At 38.1% G+C, this 21,802-nt stretch overlaps 1 protein-coding gene across 6 annotated transcripts in view; it reads left to right on the forward strand.

Annotated features, from left to right (window-relative positions):
• Positions 1-21,802, forward strand: part of LOC124556763 (protein ROP) — a 148,880-nt gene that overhangs the window by 80,710 nt on the left and 46,368 nt on the right. For 2 of the 6 annotated variants that reach the window (XM_047130771.1, XM_047130772.1), the window contains exons 9-12: positions 4,672-4,920; positions 6,196-6,383; positions 7,057-7,211; positions 9,277-9,370. In XM_047130771.1, coding sequence (XP_046986727.1) covers positions 4,672-4,920; positions 6,196-6,383; positions 7,057-7,211; positions 9,277-9,335 — 651 coding nt within the window. In that variant the 3' untranslated portion in view covers positions 9,336-9,370. Of the gene's footprint in view, positions 1-4,671; positions 4,921-6,195; positions 6,384-7,056; positions 7,212-9,276; positions 9,387-13,735; positions 15,635-21,802 lie in introns of those variants that run through there. The other 4 variants (XR_006968684.1, XM_047130770.1, XM_047130769.1 and 1 more) reach the window with 4 other exon arrangements.

Genomic DNA, 21,802 nt, shown 5'->3' on the forward strand with positions numbered 1-21,802 from the left:
GTCCTGCTATACTAAAGAGTAAATAGAACAATTTGATTAATACCTCATGTTAGAGACATATTTATGAAAACTGAAGGCTTGCCCAGTTGAACATAGGCAATGTACTAGACTACAAGAAACGGCATGGGATGGAAATTGAAGGCATCAGTGAACGTATAGTAATTAGAATGACAAACAAAAAATTACAGAGAACTTTCTCTGTAGGCAGTTGTCAAAACTTAAAATAGTCTCACAAATTTGTACTATTTGTCAGATTCCCGACAGTGAAAAGTTTATTTAGAAAACACTAACATACAGTTGATAAGAAATAACAATTTTCTTGTCAGAGCCACAGAAACCAAGTTATATGTGGCCAGCTTTTTTATACATTGGTAATGAGCAATATTGAGTTCAATTATTAAACTTAAGGGTGTTTTGAAACATGAAATACAGATTAAATCATGACTTACAGAATCCAAATAAGGCTTGTGTTTGTTTGTGTGTCTGTCGACCTGCCAGCACTTTCATTTGGTAAGTCACACCATCTTTATATATATATATATATATATAGAGAGAGAGAGAGAGAGAGAGAGAGAGAGAGAGAGAGAGGAGGGGGGGGGGGGGGTATTGGTATTGGTGTTACTGCACAATGTAAAAGAGGAGAAACAAAACACGAATATGCAGAGTTACTCATACTTGTTTTGCTTTATATATACAGTAGCAATAGCAGAAGCAACCACCACCACAATAGACCATTAGCTGCTGAACTGTTAAGGAATGCAAGAGATAAAGTTAAAGGAACATTTAAGTAATTTTATGTGATCTACATACAAATTTGAATGCTACCAGTCAAACCAGTTACATAAACTGCTTAGAAAGAACTACAACACCTGCATATCAGTGGATGTATTTGGGTTTAGATGCAAGGGGAACAGAGAATGGTGGAATAGCCCTTATGAAAACTTTTAAAAAATCTGCAAAATAAAATCAAGCAACCAAAATAAAGGTAATCTCTTCAGAAGTGAACAGTTGTGAATTAAAAATGTGCTTCTGGGTAACATTCAGTACAGTGTTGCTTTGTCTTGTGCATTTAACATGCTTAGATCCTCTTTAGAATGCTGTCCACAGGGTGGTGTTAGAGCCTGCCCAATCTTTGATGGCAGCCATCCCGAGGTCATCCAGTGTGTGGGTGTGAGAAGGGTTCCTGCAGTAACATACTACAAGCTTCAACCAGCCTCAGCAGGATCCATGTCAGCAGATACCACATACACTCCATTTGTTTCCTTCCTACCTCCTTGAGGAAGGTGTGGTAGATGTGGGAGTTGTATGCTGATATTGAAAGATGAATTTGTTGCTGAAGTCTTCACTGTTTGCCTTTATAATAGGTTGCAGGGTCCTTCCACAGTACTGCATAGCCCTTAAATACAGTCAATAGCAATGATAAACAGCTAGCATCTGTATGCGATACTGGCCCAAACCATGGCTTTACCATGCCCTTGCTGAACTGTTTGACTGTATGCCTAAGGTGTTCATTGGTTCATGGCTCCCTGTAGAACCTTCCGTGCCATTCAGCCATTAGATAAATCCTACACTCTTCACTGAGGAGAACGTGATGTCGCTGAGCTAGGTTGCATTCCAGGTGCTTCCTTGCCCATCTTCTTCATGCCCCGTGGTTCTGGTGGATTTTTACCGTTCTTCTTATTGGATACTTGGGGACCAAATTGATAGTGTTGAGATGGTTTCATACTATGTTGGGAAACACAGCCTTTCCAGTTCCCTTCAAAAAGACAGCACACAGTTTTGTTGCATTCTCTTCAGAGTACTGTCTCGTAGGTAGTGAACAACAGATGTTGACAATGTGTGGCTACTGTAAGGCAACTCTTCAGTGTTTTGTGTCTCATGTTAGTGGTTGAGTGTCCAAATGGTTTTGGTAAAGTATTCACGCACAACTTGACCCTTCTTGTCATGAAGTAACAATAGGTGCACAATTTAAGCTTGAGTGAACTGTTGAGAAATTTTAATAGACTGGACAATGTCCACAAGCCACAATTTCCTGTTAATCATAAGAAACTCAGTGCATTCTACTGAAGTGCACTAAGCATGCATGTTTACTTTTTACTTTCATTACACAGGTGGCAGTACCTAGTTATTTACTGTGCTCAAGAGGAAGGGCATTGAGAAATTAATTGTAATTAAAAATCAAGGCAACATTGTAGATAAATGATAGGCTTTTGCTGAAATAGACTGAGAATTTGAAATATGAACAGAATTGTTAGAGAGATTATTTTAAGTTTTTTAAAACTATATGAAAACTGGAACATATTATTGGAAAGAAATTGGAATAAAAAGTACTAGGCAAACCACCTAAATTAGTGAACTTATTTGTAGAAAAGTGAATAGAAATAATTTAAATAAGAAACATGTATTTTAATATATCCTAAAAGCAATGAGAGTTATATGTGAAAGGTTTAGCTGATGGACCAAGTGCCATTAAACTAAATTTTCTTTGCAAATTAATTAAAAATGTGCTATGTAATCACCATCATAACATATAAGGTATCATTTTATCACATGGGTTTTCTTTTTTACTTAAATATTTTTATCCAAAAGCAAAAAATGAATAATTCCTCAAGAGCGCTGGTCGTCTTATGATTTTCACAGAAAAGCACAATATGGAATTTTCTTTAATGAGAAGGTAAAATATTGACACAGTAACTAATTTTTCTGCTGCTAAAGTTATCGGTTTGTTGTGAGGGATGTAAATTTCTCTTCTAGTAAACAGTGGAATTAAACTTGATTCATGTTATGTCTTATGGTGAAAGTGAGAGTAGAGTATGAAGGACTGCCATTCTTATGAAAAAGTTGGACTATAAAAACAACAATAAGGAAGTAGTATGGATGATAAACTTTGTTAATGTCCAAAGCAAAATCGATAGTGGATTTTCTTGACAAAGCTCGTATGGTAAATTCTCCAAGTCGCTATGAACTGAAAGAATAGAAGTGTCATCCAAACACTTCAAACATTTATTTACTTGGGATAACATATACATAAAACCATTCCCAAAAATATTTAGCCTCTTTTTACTTTATCCTTTGTGTCACGTTTTCTTTCTCAGTTCTAGATGACATCAAAAACTATTTCTCCTTCAGCGTAGCTGAATTGTTCACCATTGAAACAAGTTTCATTACAGACTTTTTCATCTCTTTATGCTCTTAATTATGCACAATGTAGGCCTTATATTTTTTCATATGTTGTAAAACCTAAATAACCTGTTGTTCTTTTTCATATGAGTGCTCTGCCGTGATAGAGAACAAAATCTAAAAGAAAAAGTCCTCGTGCAACATTTGCGATATGAGCCAAATACAAAGCTAATAATAAAATAAAGATTAAGATAACACAAAATCCATTACTATAACACAAGTGAACACAACGAAAATTGGTTTAACTTCCAATGTTAGCAGATGACATTGCACTCCACTGCTTCTGCACAGGCACAGTTTTCAGAAAACTTGGTATTTCAGACCTTTATACTCAGCACAATAAATTTATCACTGACGTTACTGACCACCTTGTGACACTAATGGTGGCTGATTTACATGCTAGCAGTGTATTGCACACTCACTGTGAATAAGCTGATTTCCATTAGAAAGTTCTTGGGCAAAACACTCATTTATTAGAATTCTGAATGTGTAACGGATGCTTGCATACATTTTAGAGCATCAGATTTCATTAAAATAGAACATAATAGGTATATTTCTTGCAGAAAGATATGATAAAATTTTTGTATATTGGCTGTTTGGAAGCAGTCTATGTATTTTTCTTTAAAGAGCTCCATAGTGGCTTATTTCAAACTATTTGGCAGCATACATGGCAGAGCAGTACAATGAACTTTTAGAAAGAGAGCTGTGGTCAATGCTGTAAAATGTACATTTGCTTTAGCAACTGCAAACACACTCTGGCATGTCCAGCAAGTGCTATTATAGAAATTTGGTAGTTATATTGCATTTGGTCACCTTTTCCTCCATGAATATCCTCAAGGTCTCCAGACCTTACAGATTGTGGATTTTGGCTGAAAGATTGCCTGATGCCACAGTTATACAAAGGTTTATTGATGTTGACAATGAAAGTATTCATTGTCAGAGATATGTAAAATCCTCGTCAGCACTATTCATTTATCCCTCATCTGTTGGCTGTTCTCTGGATTAATAGCAGTCCCACTGAATACATATAGTTTTGCTGTGAACTTTACTAGGTCACTTTTCTAGCATTCAGCTATTTAATTATTAAAAAGAATGTTTTGTATATTTTTGCAGTTATTTGAAAGCTGCTTTATCTATTACCAGTAAATTTTAAGCTGATTTTTCATTTTTGTGTTAAGTTTTTCAGTCATATTGTTAGAGTAAGAAAGAAATTTGTCAAGATATTGTGTCAAAATAGGAAAATCTTAAATAAGAAGCAATAGATATGAATATGTGATAGTGATTTTCTAGGGGAGAAATACCAGTGACAAGTTATGTAGGAAAATGGTGAGGAGAGAGTACTAACTAACATAGATATTTAATTAGAATATATAAGTTATTTTTGCATCAGGCTTAAGTAGCTGTGATTTTAAATAGTGTTTTCCATGCTAGCAGTACATATTTTAGATTGCTTACTCTTGATTACTTTAATGACGAACAATACATTTACAGGATCTTGCAATGGGCACTGATGCAGAAGGAGAGAGGATAAAAGATCACATGCGAAATATAGTGCCTGTGCTTCTTGATCAAGGTGTGACGAATTATGATAAAATGCGTATTATTCTGCTTTATATAATATCAAAGAATGGCATAAGCGAAGAGAACCTTAACAAACTTGTCCAACATGCCCAAATTAATCCATCTGAAAAGCAGACCATTATTAATATGGCCAACTTGGGTGTTAATGTTGTTGTTGATGTAAGTAAAAAAGAACATTTTGAGTATTTTATTTAAAGATACCAGTGAAACTTATTTAGCATCCTTGAAGCATCTATTCAGAGGGAGGCAAAGTGATACACTTTGTGCACGAGTGCATGCATTCTTCTGCTTGTGCACTACATTGTATGTTGTTTGCTGTCCAGAATTAGAGAGAGATTGAATTTTTTATATTGTAATGCATTTTTAGTAGGTACAATGGTTCAATATTAATTCAGTATTGTCATCTCTTAACACAATAGTTAAAAAATGGACGCATATTTATCGGTGACAGGAAATTTGTTTGTTCCATGTGAAAGATCTGTTTTAAGCTTAACAGTATTTTTAATTGTACAGGAACCCCCCAACCTCTGGGAGCATGCTTCCCATAGTTTGAGAACATTGCCGTTTCACTGTATTTTTACTATTGACAATCTGCCTGGTGCTAGAAGACTGTGACTGTTAATGTTCAGATCAGATGCATTTTTTACCAGAAAGATGCAGATAACCAAAATTTACTTCCGTTACGTATAACCATAGCATAATACACACATAAGGTATTGTAGTCGGACATTAATCTTCGCGGTCTAAGGTGCTGCAGTCATGGACTGTGTGGCTGATCCCGGCAGAGGTTAGAGTCCTCCCTCGGGCATGGGGGTGTGTGTTTGTCCTTAGGATAATTTAGGTTAAGTAGTGTGTAAGCTTAGGGACTGATGACCTTAGCAGTTAAGTCCCATAAGATTTCACACACACATTGATCTTCGAAAACAATGTTTCTGTTGATCAGCCATAACAGTAGATTTAATACATATTCATGGTCATTAGTCAGCTGAGCTATTGTGGCAAGAAGTTAACCATGATAGTTGCAGCCTGTGGGCTCCAATTTGCATTTAGTATGTTGTAAAAGGTTTCTTAAGACACATTCAGTTGGCCTTGTTTTGTGGTGGTGCTGACTGTAGTGATGGTAGGTTGGGGGAGGCTTAAAATTACATTTGATACTTTTTTTTCTGTTGCTTCTAAAGAAGGTACATGTTGCTAACAAATGATATATTATAGAGAAACCACCCTCTTTTTAATGAAAGTAAGAGGTACACACTGAATTTAGGATTTTTGAATTACTTGCGGGTTTCATCACCATATGGCCAACCAACCATAATTTAAAACCATTAAGATTTATCAGATGTGAGTAGTTCCAGGTCTTATTGTGCGTATGATATAATTAATGTTCTCAAGATATGTATCAATTTTTTATTGATTTAATTTTCCAATCTTGTGTAGGGGACACGCAAGAAATTCTACCAGGTTCCCCGGAAAGAACGTATTACTGAACAAACATACCAAATGTCACGTTGGACACCAGTCATCAAGGACATAATGGAAGAATGTATTGAAGATAAATTGGATCCTAAACATTTTCCATTTTTGGCAGGAAGAGCTGCTCCATCTGGCTACCATCCACCAACAAGGTACACTCTCTCTCTCTCTCTCTCTCTCTCTCTCTCCCCCCTCTCCCTCCCTCTCTCTCCTCTCTCCCTCTCCCCCCTCTCTCCCTCTCCCCCCTCTCTCCCTCTCCCCCCTCTCTCCCTCTCCCCCCTCTCTCCCTCTCCCCCCTCTCTCCCTCTCCCCCCTCTCTCCCTCTCCCCCCTCTCTCCCTCTCCCCCCTCTCTCCCTCTCCCCCCTCTCTCCCTCTCCCCCCTCTCTCCCTCTCCCCCCTCTCTCCCTCTCCCCCCTCTCTCCCTCTCCCCCCTCTCTCCCTCTCCCCCCTCTCTCCCTCTCCCCCCTCTCTCCCTCTCCCCCCCCTCTCCCTCTCTCCCTCTCCCCCCTCTCCCCCCTCTCCCCCCTCTCTCCCTCTCCCCCCTCTCTCCCTCTCCCCCCTCTCTCCCTCTCCCCCCTCTCTCCCTCTCCCCCCTCTCTCCCTCTCCCCCCTCTCTCCCTCTCCCCCCTCTCTCCCTCTCCCCCCTCTCTCCCTCTCCCCCCTCTCTCCCTCTCCCCCCTCTCTCCCTCTCCCCCCTCTCCCCCCCTCTCCCTCTCCCTCTCCCTCTCCCCCCTCTCCCTCTCCCCCTCCCTCTCCCCCCCCCTCTTATGTGTGTGGGGGAGGGTCAAAATGTGATAACTGTTAAAATGTCTTTTTTCTTTCAGTGCGAGGTATGGCCATTGGCATAAAGATAAAGGTCAACAAGCTGTAAAGAATGTTCCTCGTCTAATTGTCTTCATTGTTGGTGGTGTGTGCTTCTCAGAAATACGCTGTGCTTATGAAGTAACCAACACTGTAAAGAACTGGGAAGTCATTATTGGTATGTTGTTCTGAATTATCATTTTTGTAGTTGTACTTCATCATATTTAGTGTAAAAACAAGTTACATTTTAATGTGGGTTATATTATAATAGGAGTAGGGAATTTGAATTTGGTTGAATGTCAATCTCTTAATTGTAAAGAATGTAACAATATTATGAAAAGGATAGTTGCTACTCACCATATAGCGGAGGTGCCGAGTTGCAGGTAGGCACAACGGAAAGTCGCAAATAGGCAAAAAAAACACACACACGCGCACGCGCCTTTTCATAATACTGTTACGTTCCATCCTGGATTTTCCATTGTCTTAGTTGTGAAGATTTTACTTTGTTTGGTTTCTGTTGCTGGAATATGCATACAACACAGTTGGCAAATGCTTACAGTTTAATTACACTGGTGTCCAAAATGAAAGCAACAAACGGAAATTTTGGTTGTGTTCATCTGGCTGTGAAACAGTATACACAGTTGATAGTAAAGTAGAAATAATGTGAAGAATAAAGAACGTATGCAACATACGTAACGGTAGACAAAAATATTATTCTTTTTTCTAACTTAACGGATTAGCCCACCTATTCCAACAACTGGTTAATGTGCTAAGTACGGAGCAGCAATAATACAGGCCTGACAATGATGGGGCATGTTTTGAATTATGTCATCAATCTCATGTTGAGACAATAAAGCCCACAAACCAACCAACCAATAAAGCCCATTCATCCTGCAGATCTGCCCGCAAGTCGTGGAGAGTGGTTTGTGGATGCTGACGTGGTGCAGCCTGTCGCCCTAGTGCAGCCCAGACATGTTCCTTTGGGATTCAAATCGGTAGAGTGAGCACACCACACCATGCATGAAATATCTTCTGTTTGTAAGGAAACATCAGCTACTCATGCTCTGAGATTGAGCATTATCATCCATCAATGTGAAGACTGGGTCCACAGGGCCTTGCAAAAACCACACGAGATCCCAAGATCTCTTCATGATACCTGACAGCAGTTAAATCTTGCCAATTAACTCGTACAGTTTCATGAAGAGATGTTCTAGTGATCACCATAATTCCTGCCCACATCATTAAGGATCCTCCTCAATATCAGTCTCTTTCCATAATGTTTGGGTCACAAAATCGTATTCCACATTCCCTCCTGATGCGAATCCATTGAGAATCATTCTCCAGACTAAATCGATTCTCATCAGTGAAAAGAAAATTGGTCCACTGTTGGACCATCTAGGTGGCATGTTGACGACTCTACTCTAGACATTCCCTTCTGTGAAGACGCATCAGAGGTAAACATACAACAGGTTTTTGGCAATAAAGGCCACTCTGCCAAAGCCTTCTGTACACCATTTCCTTCAATACAACACGTCCAGTGGATGCTGTCAGGTCAAATGCCAGTTGCTGTGCAGTGCTAAGATGGTACCATTGTGCACTTACAGCCAAATAACAGCCCCCTCTTTCTGATTGTCATACATGGACAGCCCTGTTCTGATCTTTGGGATACAGTTTTGGTCTCTATAAACAGTTGGCACATCAGAGAAACAACAGAATGATCCACATCAAGCCATTGAGCCATATCAGCTTGCAACTGTCCTGCTTCCATTCTTCCTATGGCCCACCACTGCAGAGAGTCTTTCAGGCATCTCCTCTGTGCCATACTGCACCATCCGTGACTGTGTACACAGTAATTGATGATGTAGGACTACCCAGCAAACATTACTCCTGTGGCAAGGTGACCTGATGTCATCGTTGGCGTTGTCTATTGACCAGATGACATCTTCCATGCAGAACATGATTGTACGGACATCTGTTGACAGTTCATATGATTATATCCTATATCAGACACAGGACAGGGAAACAGCGATTTGTTGCTTTAATTTTGGACACCAGTGTAGTTAGCTAACTGTGCAGTAGTCAAAGTGATACTAGATGATGGTGGACTTCTCATTTATAAACAAGCTGTTATGTTATGAAATAATTGAAACTTCCAGATCTTTTGGGTTGTGTGCATTACTGCCTTTATCTTTTTCATCTGTGTCAAGTTACTATTAATTTGTTGCTTTTTTTTCCCCCTGTAGGCTCTTCTCACATTATGACGCCAGAGGACTTCCTCAGTAATCTTACGAATTTGAGCTAATCTGTTAGCACAGTATATCTAGCCTGCCCAAAAAGGTTAGCATGTGTGTTTGTAAGTTCACTTTCATTTTTGAGAAAGCACACTTTTTATCTTAATGAAAATTTAGTGATTGTTTAAATATTAAATTAAAATAAAAAAGTTTAAAAGCTTCAAAAAGATCTTGGACAACAGTTGATGCAAAACCATCCAGAGAAATCAAAGTTAAACCTTAGTAGTAAATGTAGTGTCCATATTATAATTTTTCTAAATTTTAGTAATGCATCAAGAATTCATATTAGTACTTGTTCCTTGCTGTGTTGAAGGTTGTCATCAATATATTGCTAGTGTAGAGCAATATTAATAACAAAAGGAAATATCAGTTTTTCTGAGAGCTTTTTGTAGTTTGATAAAAATATCAAAGTAAAACCGTGACATCAGAAATTTATGTATCGGTGCCACCTTTGACAGAAATGACTACATTGGACTTTGTCATAGTTGTGTGAAGATATTTTCATTGTGATTGTCACTATTTCATTAAAAACAATTTTGCTGACAAAATTCAGTGATGTGACTTTTTAGGCCTGAAAGCACATTCGTCATATGTAGAAATTTTGAAATGTCGTTAAAGAAATTATGCTTTCATTTGCTTACAAAAAATAAGTTTTGTGAAATGAAGCAGAAGTCATATGCAGTTTGTAACAAGTCAACTTGAAGTACATAGCTTCATCCACAATCTCTTGAAGAAAAAAACTGCTTAAGACAGGACTGTTGATAGAGGTTGACAAGTATTGAACTATATGAAATAAAATAGTCATAACTTCTGAATGGTTTGTGTTAGGACATTCAAACTTAAGTTAGCTGCAGGGTATGATAGGAATTAGTATGTTGCTGTAGTGACGAAGCCCACTTTCATTTGGATTGGTTTGTCACTAAGCAAAATTGGGGGACTGAGATTGCGCATTTCGCGATCGAGAAGTCTCTTCACCCACAATGGGTGACGGTGTGGTGTGCAATGTCCAGTTGCGGAATAGTAAGTGGGATATTCCTTGATGGCACGGTGACTACAAAATGGTATGTGAAGATTTTGGAAGATGATTTTATCCCCATTATCCAAAGTGACCCTGATTTCTACAAGATGTGGTTCGTGCAAAACAGCAGATCTTGGCTGCACTCGTCAACATTTATTTTGGGAACTGGCGCTGATAACCTCGTTGTTGTGCATCCTAAAACATTAATCATCATCATCATCATCATCATCATCATCGTGTAAAACAGCGCTCAACCCCCATCGAACTAGGAGAGTTTTGATGTCCTGGAGGAGCACTTTGAGGACTGCATTCTGGCTCTGGGTACACAGAGGCCACTGGCATGGGCCTTGATTGGCTGCCATATTCTCCGTATCTGAACATGTGCAACTCCTTTTCGTGGGGCTATATTAATGATAAGGTGTACAGCAGTAATGACAAAACCATTGTTGAGCTGAAAACAGGCATTCAGGAGGTCAACAGCATTGATCTCCTGACACTTCAGCATATCATGCAGAATTCTACTAGTCGTCTGCGCCACATTATTCCCAGTGATGGCAGGCATATGGAACATGTCATAACCTACATGTGAATATCTCTAGTGACGTTAACATGTTGAGTAAAGTGTGTGCACGCTTAGTGTGTAACTGATTCCCCCCCTCCTTCCCCCATATAGTTAAATAATTGTCACCCTGTAGAAATAGAGCTCAGCATCTAACTGTGTGTGTGTGTGTGTGTGTGTGTGTGTGTGTGTGTGTGTGAGAGAGAGAGAGAGAGAGAGAGAGAGAGAGAGAGAGAGAGAGAGAGAGAGAGCTAGCCAGCTGATGTCTACTGTCGATTATCTTTTGGAATTTTTCTTGTACATATAAAATTTTGAAATCTGCAATGAAAAGGCTAGTTCACACACTGACACTAGGTTTCACTAAGTTTTGAAACAGCACTACTGGCAACTGTGCATGCACAGCATGAGGTTGCACAATTCACTGGCAAAACTAAAATGTAGAGTCGAATACAAAACCCCACTTAAAACATGAAAACATGATCTGTAATTTAAAGTCTGACAATTCTTCATGCACTAGAGGATCACTTACTCTATTAAGAAGAAATGTTAACTCTCCTGGTGACATTTTCTGATAGGTACAATAATTTCTTGGGTCTTACACAATAACTTCTTTCAGAAAGGTTTCTGAGCTGTTGCGCCCCCCCCCCCTTCTTTTTTTAAGTCATATAACAAATGTCCAGTTTGGAGATTGCTCTTGTTCAGAATATTGTCTGCCGCATTAGTTACAAATTCATGCACAGGAATACTAAGTGTAACAAATATGATGGTTGGTGGATGCTTTTAAAAATGTAGTCTCTCAGCAAACTTTAATTTGATCGATTGGCGACTCCATGGAGTGCTGTGAGCACGACGACCATTTATGTTAAATTAAAAGGAAGGTCAGCGTTGACCGTAATATTGAAGGTTAATTGATAGCAAAATCGATTTTCAATCGCATAGTGATCTTCAGTGCTGTGGTGTACAAATTAAATTAAACTCATAGGCACTGGTATCAAGTTATCAGTAGCCAAAACTGAGAAACGATCGTTTTTGTGTTTGCATTGGAAGGATTTTGGTATATCTGATGAGTGGAATTTCTTTGGTTGGCATGGAAAACCACTTTCCAGTGGAATTGGAGGGCCAGCTAGAAGATTGGTTGTTTTTGCTAGTTTGCAGTGGCCTTGTTGTCATAGTTTCTTTGATGCATCAGTGTATATAGTTTAAAGAATTCTCTTTCAGGATATAGCAAGATAAAAATGATTAAAAAAGTATAGTTTAGATATGAGCCCCCAAAATTTTGCACCTAAATTTGCAGGTGCATATACATGTTGTATGGGCTAGTGGTGTACAGAAACAAATGCTTTTAAATGAAAGATCCTGACATTTTATGTTGATGGATAAATCCAGGCATCCAGGAGTTTCAGAACCTGGTTCATGAAACACATGAATGCCCTAATGCTCATACTTCTTCACAGAACAATTAATGGGATGAGAACTACAATCTAACAACTGTTGAAACAGATCCACAAAAATTTATAACATGGTAATAGTGTTTACTTAATGTTAAAAGAAAGCTGCTATTTACAAAAGGCATTAGCAGAAGGCAAAAATTAATAAATAAAAGCCCAGAAAACTGCAATAACATTATTACCTAAATGTAACTAATTTAAACATTATGTAATAATGACATTCAAGAGATCTGAAACTTGAAGGCAGATATAATCATGCAAAGAAATTGTGCTCTAATGCTGTTTACACTATGGTTAATTTGTGAACAGGTGCCGGCCGCTGTGGTCGAGTGGTTCTAGGCGCTTCAGTCCGGAACCACGCGGCTGCTACGGTTGCAGGTTCGAATTCTGCCTCGGGCATGGATGTGTGTGATGTCCTTAGGTTAGTTAGGTTTAGGTAGTTCTAAGTCTAGGGTATTGATGACCTCAGATGTTAAGTCCCATAGTGCTTGGAGCCATTTGAACCATTTTTGTGAACAGGTGATCAGCAGGCCACAATACCAGAAGATTGGTTATATACATTTTATGCATAGTGGTAGACATTTGAGATGGTTAGCAAAAGGAGTAGACAAATTACTTGAGTAGTACATTTTAAGTTCTCACCATAGATTCATAAATTTCTAATTGTGAAAGTTGGTTGTAATCAATTTCAGTTACAGTAACAATTTCGGTTAGAGGTGGCAGGCTGTAGGAGAGACATACATTGTGTAACAGTTGGGTTAGATGTAAATAAATGAATGAAAAGCTATTTTATTTTCAATATACGGTGGTAACAGCGTTCAAAATAATGAGACCATGTATCTGTAATTTATCAAAATAAAAGCCTTGTGATGAAGACTAAATCGTGCTGAACTTGGTTTGAAGAGAAGTGATTTTCATCAAGGTGGACCCAAAAATCCCGCATTGTTTCCTGTAGGTACAGACCAATCAGGAGAAGGGTATATGACTAAAAACAGTAAGTGATACACTACACTGCCGTCCAAACAATTGATGTCACATTTGAAGATAAAATCATGCTGACACATTTCAGTGTGTTCTATTTGGCACTAGTATATTGTGTGAAGTTTCATCACACATCAGAAAAATAAGTCAAATCTTCACTTTTGTAATATGAGTAAGTGCAGTTGATGTTGGTCCTATTACACTTACTAAAGTAACCAGGTATATGTTAATGATGTGGTCATTTAAATGGTGTCTTGCTAGTGGCAATGTTGTGGGAATTACTGAAATGCTTATTGTGTTATTTTAAGAATCATTCATTCTTATTTAAGAGAGAATAAAGCTAGCAAAGACATCATGAATGTTTTCAAGAGTTTAATTTGTTTCTTTTTCCATTTTGTTTTACAGCTGCCGAAATAGGAACTTTATGTTGATGGGGTGAAAAGTCACCAGATCTATCAATATTATGTGAAAGATAAATGTAATTCCAGTGTTAGGATTTGTACTCAAGTCTGTATTGTAGTCAGTTGCCTTAAAACAAGAGCTCTGTAGCTCTTGTTGCATTTATCATATTAAAGTATTTTTTAAGATAGCATACAAGTTTGTAAAAAATTCTTGTAATTCATAATTTGTGTGTGTGTGTAAAATATTTAGATAACATAATTATGCCATATACAGGCTCATTAATGAAAGGAAAGAAAGCTTATAGATATACCAGTATGAATTACTTGGATTGTAAGATTGCTAGAAAAAATGCCTTCAAGCAAAATGTAGGAACTTTCAGACTTATTTAAGTGTCCTTTTGTGCAGAGGCAGTTAATGAATAGTAGAGTTTGTCTTCTGCAAAGCAAATGTCCCTTTAACCTCTCTGGTCTTTTGGGCATTCTGACTATATTAACTAAAAAGCAGAATGTGATGAAACTTCCATCTTGCTGTCATTTTAATGTATGCATTCTTAATAATGTAATGTGTTTCTGAAAACACTTTCAATAAGATGATCTGTATGTTGTTTGAGAATGACATAGTCAACTTAAATTGTTCCTTTACCAGAGGACCAAACTGTGTTAAAGAGAGACGTTCAAAATCTTCCATTTTCAATAAACACCATAGTTTTAATAATAGTTTTTCAAAGTTATACTATTTAAAGAGTGGATTCTTTGCACAGCAATAACTACTTATAAGACTAAGAGGATAAGCCTGTGTTGCTTCACTAGTACAATAATTGTAAGTAGATTATTATTCAAACATTTTAAATTGCAGATTCATGTAAAAGCACATTTTGTAGCTAGATCTTCATTTCTGTATTGATTAGTTCTGTCTTCATGAGACTGCATTTTCCTGAAGTGTCAAATTTTGTGAGAAGCAATGTCACAAATCTTTCTGCCTTATATGTAAGCTTGTTAATTCATAACTGTTATTCGATATAGTGTTCAGTAAAACTTGGATGTGCTCCAGAATCTGTAAATTAACTGTTTCCATAATAGTCTTTAGTGTTGTTGTAATACCCATTTTTTGACATCGAATATTTTTATCTAACTTCTTAAAAATTTGTCTTACAAGTACAGAGACATTATTTTTTATTAATATTTCATCATGATTTATTTGGACAGTAAAATATGTTAATAACTTTATAAGCAATACTGTGATAGTGTATGTTTGTGTTGAAATGTTTGAGTTCGTGGGAAATAATAAACGATGTTATGCTTCTGCCTGTTTGGGAATATGTTGTCAGTCTCATATTTTGCAGGCAGACTTAAGTGCTGTAGTTACCTGATTGACAGTTTATTAGGCACACAATTTTATGTGAAACTTTTGTAAATCTTCGATAAGAAAAGGAATATGAAAGGTCTTCTTAAACACCAATATATACTAGAGAATCGGCTAAGCATCAAGCAGTGGTATTATTGCTTGCCATATAATTTAGGCAGTTGCCATATAAATAAAATTTGTGGAATACCATATTATGTACTTACATACACAAGTACTGTATTTTTATTGAAACAAAAAGTGAACAGGTATGTAAAATGAGCTCCAGCTGGAAAGCTGGTTATTGATCTTTATTTTTAAAAAATTCTGGATTGCTATTTGGAAGTGCTGTCCCCCATGTGTGGTTCTTGCACACTGCTAGACAAGATTGATTTAACAAACCTTTGTACCGTATGAAAACTAAGAAGGCTACGTAAAGAATCATTAAACTAAAATTTGAGATAACCTGAAGTAAGTCTGGGAATTAGTGTTTAAGCTATCCCTGTAGTCCCCCCCCCCCCCCCCTCCCTCCATCACCAGAAAAAAAAGAAAAGGGAAAAAAAATTACTGCCTAACCTTTCCTTCTTCCCCATCTGCACTACAGTGTATGTGTGAGCGTGCGCATGCATGCATGCATGCATGCATGCATGCATGCATGCATGCATGCACACGCATTTGAGATCATCTGTAAAGAAGTACAGCATATTTAAAGTGGGGCATTGGGTAGTGCCAAGTCAGTAGGCTTTAGTATGGAAGAAGGGCATTTAAATCTATGACATTGCTATATTTTTAGTGCATACGGGGAGTATTCCTTTAATTGCAAGTTATAATTTATTTAAAAAGCTGTATTTGAAAACATTTGCTTAGAGCTAGTTGAATAGACATGTAATTGACTTTATCAACAATAAAGTCATGTTAATAACTATATAATTTATACCTACACATTCCAGTTAAAAACATTGAAAACAAATATGTATGTAGTATAGTTTAATGAGAAATTATTTTCTAATTATGGCTGTTTCATCAAGCACTGTTTTAAGTTGCCATTAAATTATTGGTGGATGAAAACTTTTATTTACTTCAAAAGTTTTTTCAGTAGTGTTAGTTTTAAATATATTTATTTATTTTTACAAGTTAGCAGATAAATTAATAAAAGACACAGTTAAAGTGGTTGTTAAATTTCCATGTATTTCACATCCTGAATCCTCTTTCATGTTTGTAATGTCTGGATGCCTAAAAATTTCTCATCTTGGCCATGTTTCTGACAAATCTGCCAATCATGGGTCTTAAGGGTATGCCATGTTCTCATTCAGTTTGTGGTGAGTATGGATATATGAAGAGGAAGCGTGCACGAGCCACACCTTTTCACTTGAAGGCAATTTTGGAAGAAAAAGACATTATTGTTACCAAATGACATACATCACAGTAGGAGTTGAAACGTACAGTGCAATGCTATCCCATTATATCGTTGTTGTTGTTGATGTTGTTATTGTTGCTGCTGTTGTTGTTGTTGGTAATTTAGACCAAATCTCCTTAAGTGTTTAACTGATGTGGCCTGTCAAAGAAGAAATGTTGATTTTCCTATTAATTAATTATTTTTGTTAATGTATTGAATAGATTTTGCAAAAGAAATGAAATGTTATAAAACTGACCCAGCATAATTTTCTCAGACATTTTGTTGTCTTGTGTTGTTAGTGCAATAGTAATGTTACAATGTATGTATTTTCCTTAATGTATTATAAAGCATTGTAGGCTATAGATAATATAGTAATGTTGACATATTGATATATATAGCTTCTTCAGATAGAGCAAATTCATATTTTCATATTTGCTTTCATGTGACCAAACACACACTTCTCATTATCATGAGAGTTTTAATGTAAACTAACAATTGTTAATGTGTAAGAAATACATTGAAACTTAGAAATACGGGTCATTTGGAACTAGTGAGCACATAGTGTAAATTCAATAAATTTTTAATGCATTTTTACAACATTTTCTTGTACTGTTGCTGTGTTCGATTTTTACATAAATATTGCCTAGTACAAATTTGATTTCAAAAAAGTGTCTTAAGATTTAAAAAGATTGGAAAGGTGGAAGACATGATCAGTTTCATTTTTACATAGTTATGAATGTCATTTTTGTCTTTTTCTATCTAATACATTTCATTGATGCTGTTTTGTTGAATGCAGCCTTTGTAAGTGATGCAAAGGATTCCTTACCTAACACACTTGATCTTTCTGCATGTAACAGCATTCATCTTCTTCTCTCCCAAAAATGCAGTCATCTCTTTTCAGCAAGATAGTGTTCTTGAGTGCCTCACTTGTAAGGCTGAAAGTCAATGATTTACAAAATTAATGTATGGTAGAAAAAAAGTTTCATAGGTATATGTGATTCAGTACATTTGTCCAGTTTTAGTTTCTCTCTCTCTCTCTCTCTCCTCTCTCTCTCTCTCTCTCTCTCTCTCTCTCTCTGTGTGTGTGTGTGTGTGTGTGTGTGTGTGTGTGTGTGTGTGTGTGTGTGTGTGTCTCGTAATGTTGAATGTTTGCTGTAGTTTATCTCTCGTCTCTCTTAAATCTTGAAATATTTCAGCTAAAAATTTTAGATAATTGTACTGATAAGTGTATTAAAGCTTCTAAAATATTGGAACTTCTTAATTAGGAAGGTACTGAAATTGACTCTAAATATTGTTGAGGTCAATAACAATGTGCTAAAAATCCATGAAACTAAAATGGTTTCATCTCACAGGTGGAAAGACAGAGCAAGAAAAAAGTTTTCCCTTCCCTTTTCTTACTTGCTTAACTCTTTCCTTCCTTTCTTACTTCCTCCTTGCTTATTCTTCAGATTCATCAAATGGCCAATGCTCATTTGAGCAGTAATGTGTGATGACAGAATTGACACTTTTATCATCATGATGTACTAAATCAAATGTTGTGATATTGCTGTGTAAAAGAAATTTGAGGATTAAGGCCACCTGTGTGTTAATACTGTTGTTATTGTTATTGTTATTATTTTTATTAGTAATATTGAAATGGACAAATGTAAAAAGAAAATAAGTACTCAGAGTTCTGTGTACTGTAACTGTGCATTTAATTTAAAAAAGGACCATTAGAATTGTGTTTCCAGCTTCTCCCCCCCCCCTCCCCCCCCCCTCCCCCCCCCCCTCCTCCTCCCTTCCCTCCCTTTACAGTTACACAAATGTAATGTATCTTGCTATTTTGTTCCTGAAAAACTTCTGTCATTGAAAATACCAGCATTTAAACTGTGTCATTTTTAAACTAATGACAGAATCTTTCTAGTGTTCTGAAACATATTGTTTATATGTGAAACAATATTTTTAGGATGAAAGGATGTTGTCCATTTTTTATCTTGTAGTGTTACAGTTGTTCTGAGACAGTGAAAAGTAATATAAGTGCCTGAAATTTGATTTTGTAATAGGGGAAATTACATACCACATTGCCCTTTGACCCAGAAAAGTTGCTGTACATCTTACCACCTTAGGATGCTTTCCTATTTCTCATTTTCGACAAAGCACCTTCATTGAAGCAAGTCACTTAATTCCATTGTAATAGTACCAGTAGCTATACTAGTAATGATAGTTAATGCACATTAAGAAAGAAAGTATGGCAAATTAAAATATCCTTCAGGAAATGCCACTAAACTTGTATAATTAAAACATTATCAGATAAACATAATTTATGATGCCCATAAATAAATAACCTTCTGCTTAGTATGTTGACAATGTTTGTTGAGGATAAATAGTATAATTACGTAACAGCAGTTTAGAAACACTATAGAATGTAACTTCAGTCTCTAGTCACATAATTGCAGTTTATGATGGCATAATAAACTTGTTTCCTGTTCCTTTGATATTAACTGAATAAATTAATTTTGCCAGATGGTTGGTGTTATCTGTTGATCCCACGAGATTTCCTACTTAGTCCATTTTGTCTGTCTTCGCAGGAAAATAAAATTTTAACACAGAAATAATATTCAAAGAACATATGATAACAATTTCTGTGGGGCTTCAGATTGGATAAATTTGATACACGTCTGTATGCGTTTACTTCTTGAGTGAATTTTAAATTGAAAATACTGTTTTGGTTTGTTTTTGCAGTATTTTAAACAACTGGAAATGTGTTTTCAAATGCAGGAAAAACATATTTAAGAATGTTAGGAAAAGGACAGAGTGCTACTCACTGTAAAAGATGACATTTACTACCCTAAAATGTCTGGGAGGAATGTAGGGCTAAGCAATAAGCAGAGAAATACCTCTCCCAATACTTAGTTTGTACAAGGACTGATTGGGATTTGTTATTGGCCACAAAGCTCTTATTCTTTGCGGAGAACTTGGAAGACAAGTTTAGGGAAGTGGCAGCCAAAAACTTGGGTCAGTTTTTATCAAAACAGCATTCCATGCCCAGTCACAGGTGCTGCTTACTTGCAACAAGGTGTGTAACACATTAGTGACTGTCTCTCCCCATAATAGTCTAAATATGGTTCAGGAAATCATTTTCCACTGAGACCTGCTCTTGCAATGTAGTGATGAACTACATGCCAACTTGGATCAGTGGGGTGTGCTTTTTGTCCGTCTTGTAAATAGGGGGCTGGACAATAGGGTCCCTAGTGATGCCTTCATCTTGGCTCTTGATGGTGATACCTTGCTTGAAAAGGTCAAGGTGGAGGTAAACCGATGCAATGTGAAAACATATGCTCTCCTCCCCCCCCCCCCCCCCCCCCCCCCCCCCTGCAATGCAGTGCTTCAGATGTTTGAAATTCAGGCACATGTCAAAATTCCCGTTGCAATGCTAGCCCCATCTGTAGATATTGTTGACAAGCACCACGTCTCCCCGCCCCCCCCCACCCCCCCCCCCCCCCCCATCTGTGTCAAATGTGGGAAGTACCATCTTTCCTGCTCACCAGATTGCACCATTTTCCAGAGAGAAGAAAATACAATACTCTGGACAAACTGACCTACCAAGAGGCCAAGAAGTAATACGAGCAGTTGCACCCAGCATGTACGAGTGTGTTTTCAAAAGTTCTCAGAACAGAATTGCAAAAAATTACTTACATCAGTGATGGTTTTTTTTTTATTTATTCAATGTAGTCTCCTTGTAGATTAATTCACGTGGTCCAAGAATGTTCCAGGGCCTTGATCCCATCTCGAAAATTCGTTTCCTCCGGGCCAGCAAAATATTTGTCAACTTTGGCTATCAGGTCTTCGTTTGAAGTGAATCTTCACCCACCAAGAAAAATTTTGTTTTGGGAAGAGATGGAAGTCTGACAGCCATATCAGGTGAATAAGGCCAGTGTGGCAACAATTCATAACGTGGTTCATGTAATTTTGCCATAGTGCCAGCACATCTTTTTAACCCAGCACTGACCTCTTGTGGTGATTCTGAGAACTTTGCAAACCACCATTGTATAACAGTATCGTATGCTACAGCTATGATGACATTGCTAGCTTTGCCGACAATACTCCCGCCTGTTACACCTCCTACCATGGGCACTCAGGGCTATTCAACCATGCCTGATGGTTGGGGGCTCACCTGTTGTTGCTCCTCCCACACCTACTTTGGGATTCTTGGCTTCCCACCCACTGGGGAAATTGGTTCCAACCTCCCAGCTGGAGACAAATCGCCTTTCTCTTGCCAGTAAAAGTGTCCCTCAGAACACTTCCTTCCAAGGTTTGTCAGTCTACAACTGGACACCAGCCACTGGCTGAAGGAGCCACAGGGTGGTGGTCGCAGGGCTTTGCAGTCATCATCTTTACCTGGAACTGATTCAGAAAAGCCGTCGCAGTCATCCATATCCTCTAATGAGAGGAGAGATAAGTAGAAGTTGTCCAAGGAGGAGGAGATTCTGGTGGCCCCACACTACCAGATCCAGCCTCTTTCAGTCCAGGTGGAGATTCCGATAGCCCCTGGGGCTTGGGGTCACACAACACAATGGAACCTGGAATCTATGTGTATTGCTAGTATAACGCCTCAACCAGTGGCAACCGGTAACACTATGGCATTACCTGCCTCCTCGGTCCCTTCACGCCATCACAATATGTGGACATTATTCTCCAATGGAATTGTAGCAGTTTTTTTTCCACTACCTTGGACCCCCCTGCGGATCCAGGGGGGTAAGAATAGGCCCAAGGTATTCCTGCCTGTCGTAAGAGGCGACTGAAATGAGTGTGTCATGTTTCAGCCTTTATATAATGGTCCCCTGTAGGGTTCGACCTCCATTCTTAAAATTTTTTTCCGAAGAGCGAGGCAACTGGGGATAGGCGCCTTACATGGTGCATTGTGTCCATCGTGCCTGGAGATCTGTAACCTGCTCTCCCGTTGTCACATTGCAGTCCCACTCATTCTTCACCTCTTGGGAGAGGACACCTTCCTGGGTGCATTTTCCACCATGCACTATGCAGCGTCGCCTTCTGCGCTGACGATGACCATGGACTTGTTTGCACCTGTATTCCAGCACAGTAGCCAGTCCGTTGTGTTGGGGCTGCCATGTACCCTGTTGGTTGTAGCCCCCTGACAACACAGGGATCTCTCTGCTGATGCCTGAGCCACTAACTCTCCAAATATGCCAAGGAGTAGATGCCTGTCACCCTGGGGCATCGGGACTCCCGGCAATGGCCATCCTGCCAGGTGACCTTCGCTGCAAGTGGGTGGCGCCCGTGGGGAGGGCCCCTGGTCTGAGTGGGTGGCATCAGGGCAGATGATGTGTGATAGT

Source organism: Schistocerca americana, chromosome X (assembly GCF_021461395.2).
Source record: "Schistocerca americana isolate TAMUIC-IGC-003095 chromosome X, iqSchAmer2.1, whole genome shotgun sequence".
NCBI lineage: Eukaryota > Metazoa > Arthropoda > Insecta > Orthoptera > Acrididae > Schistocerca > Schistocerca americana.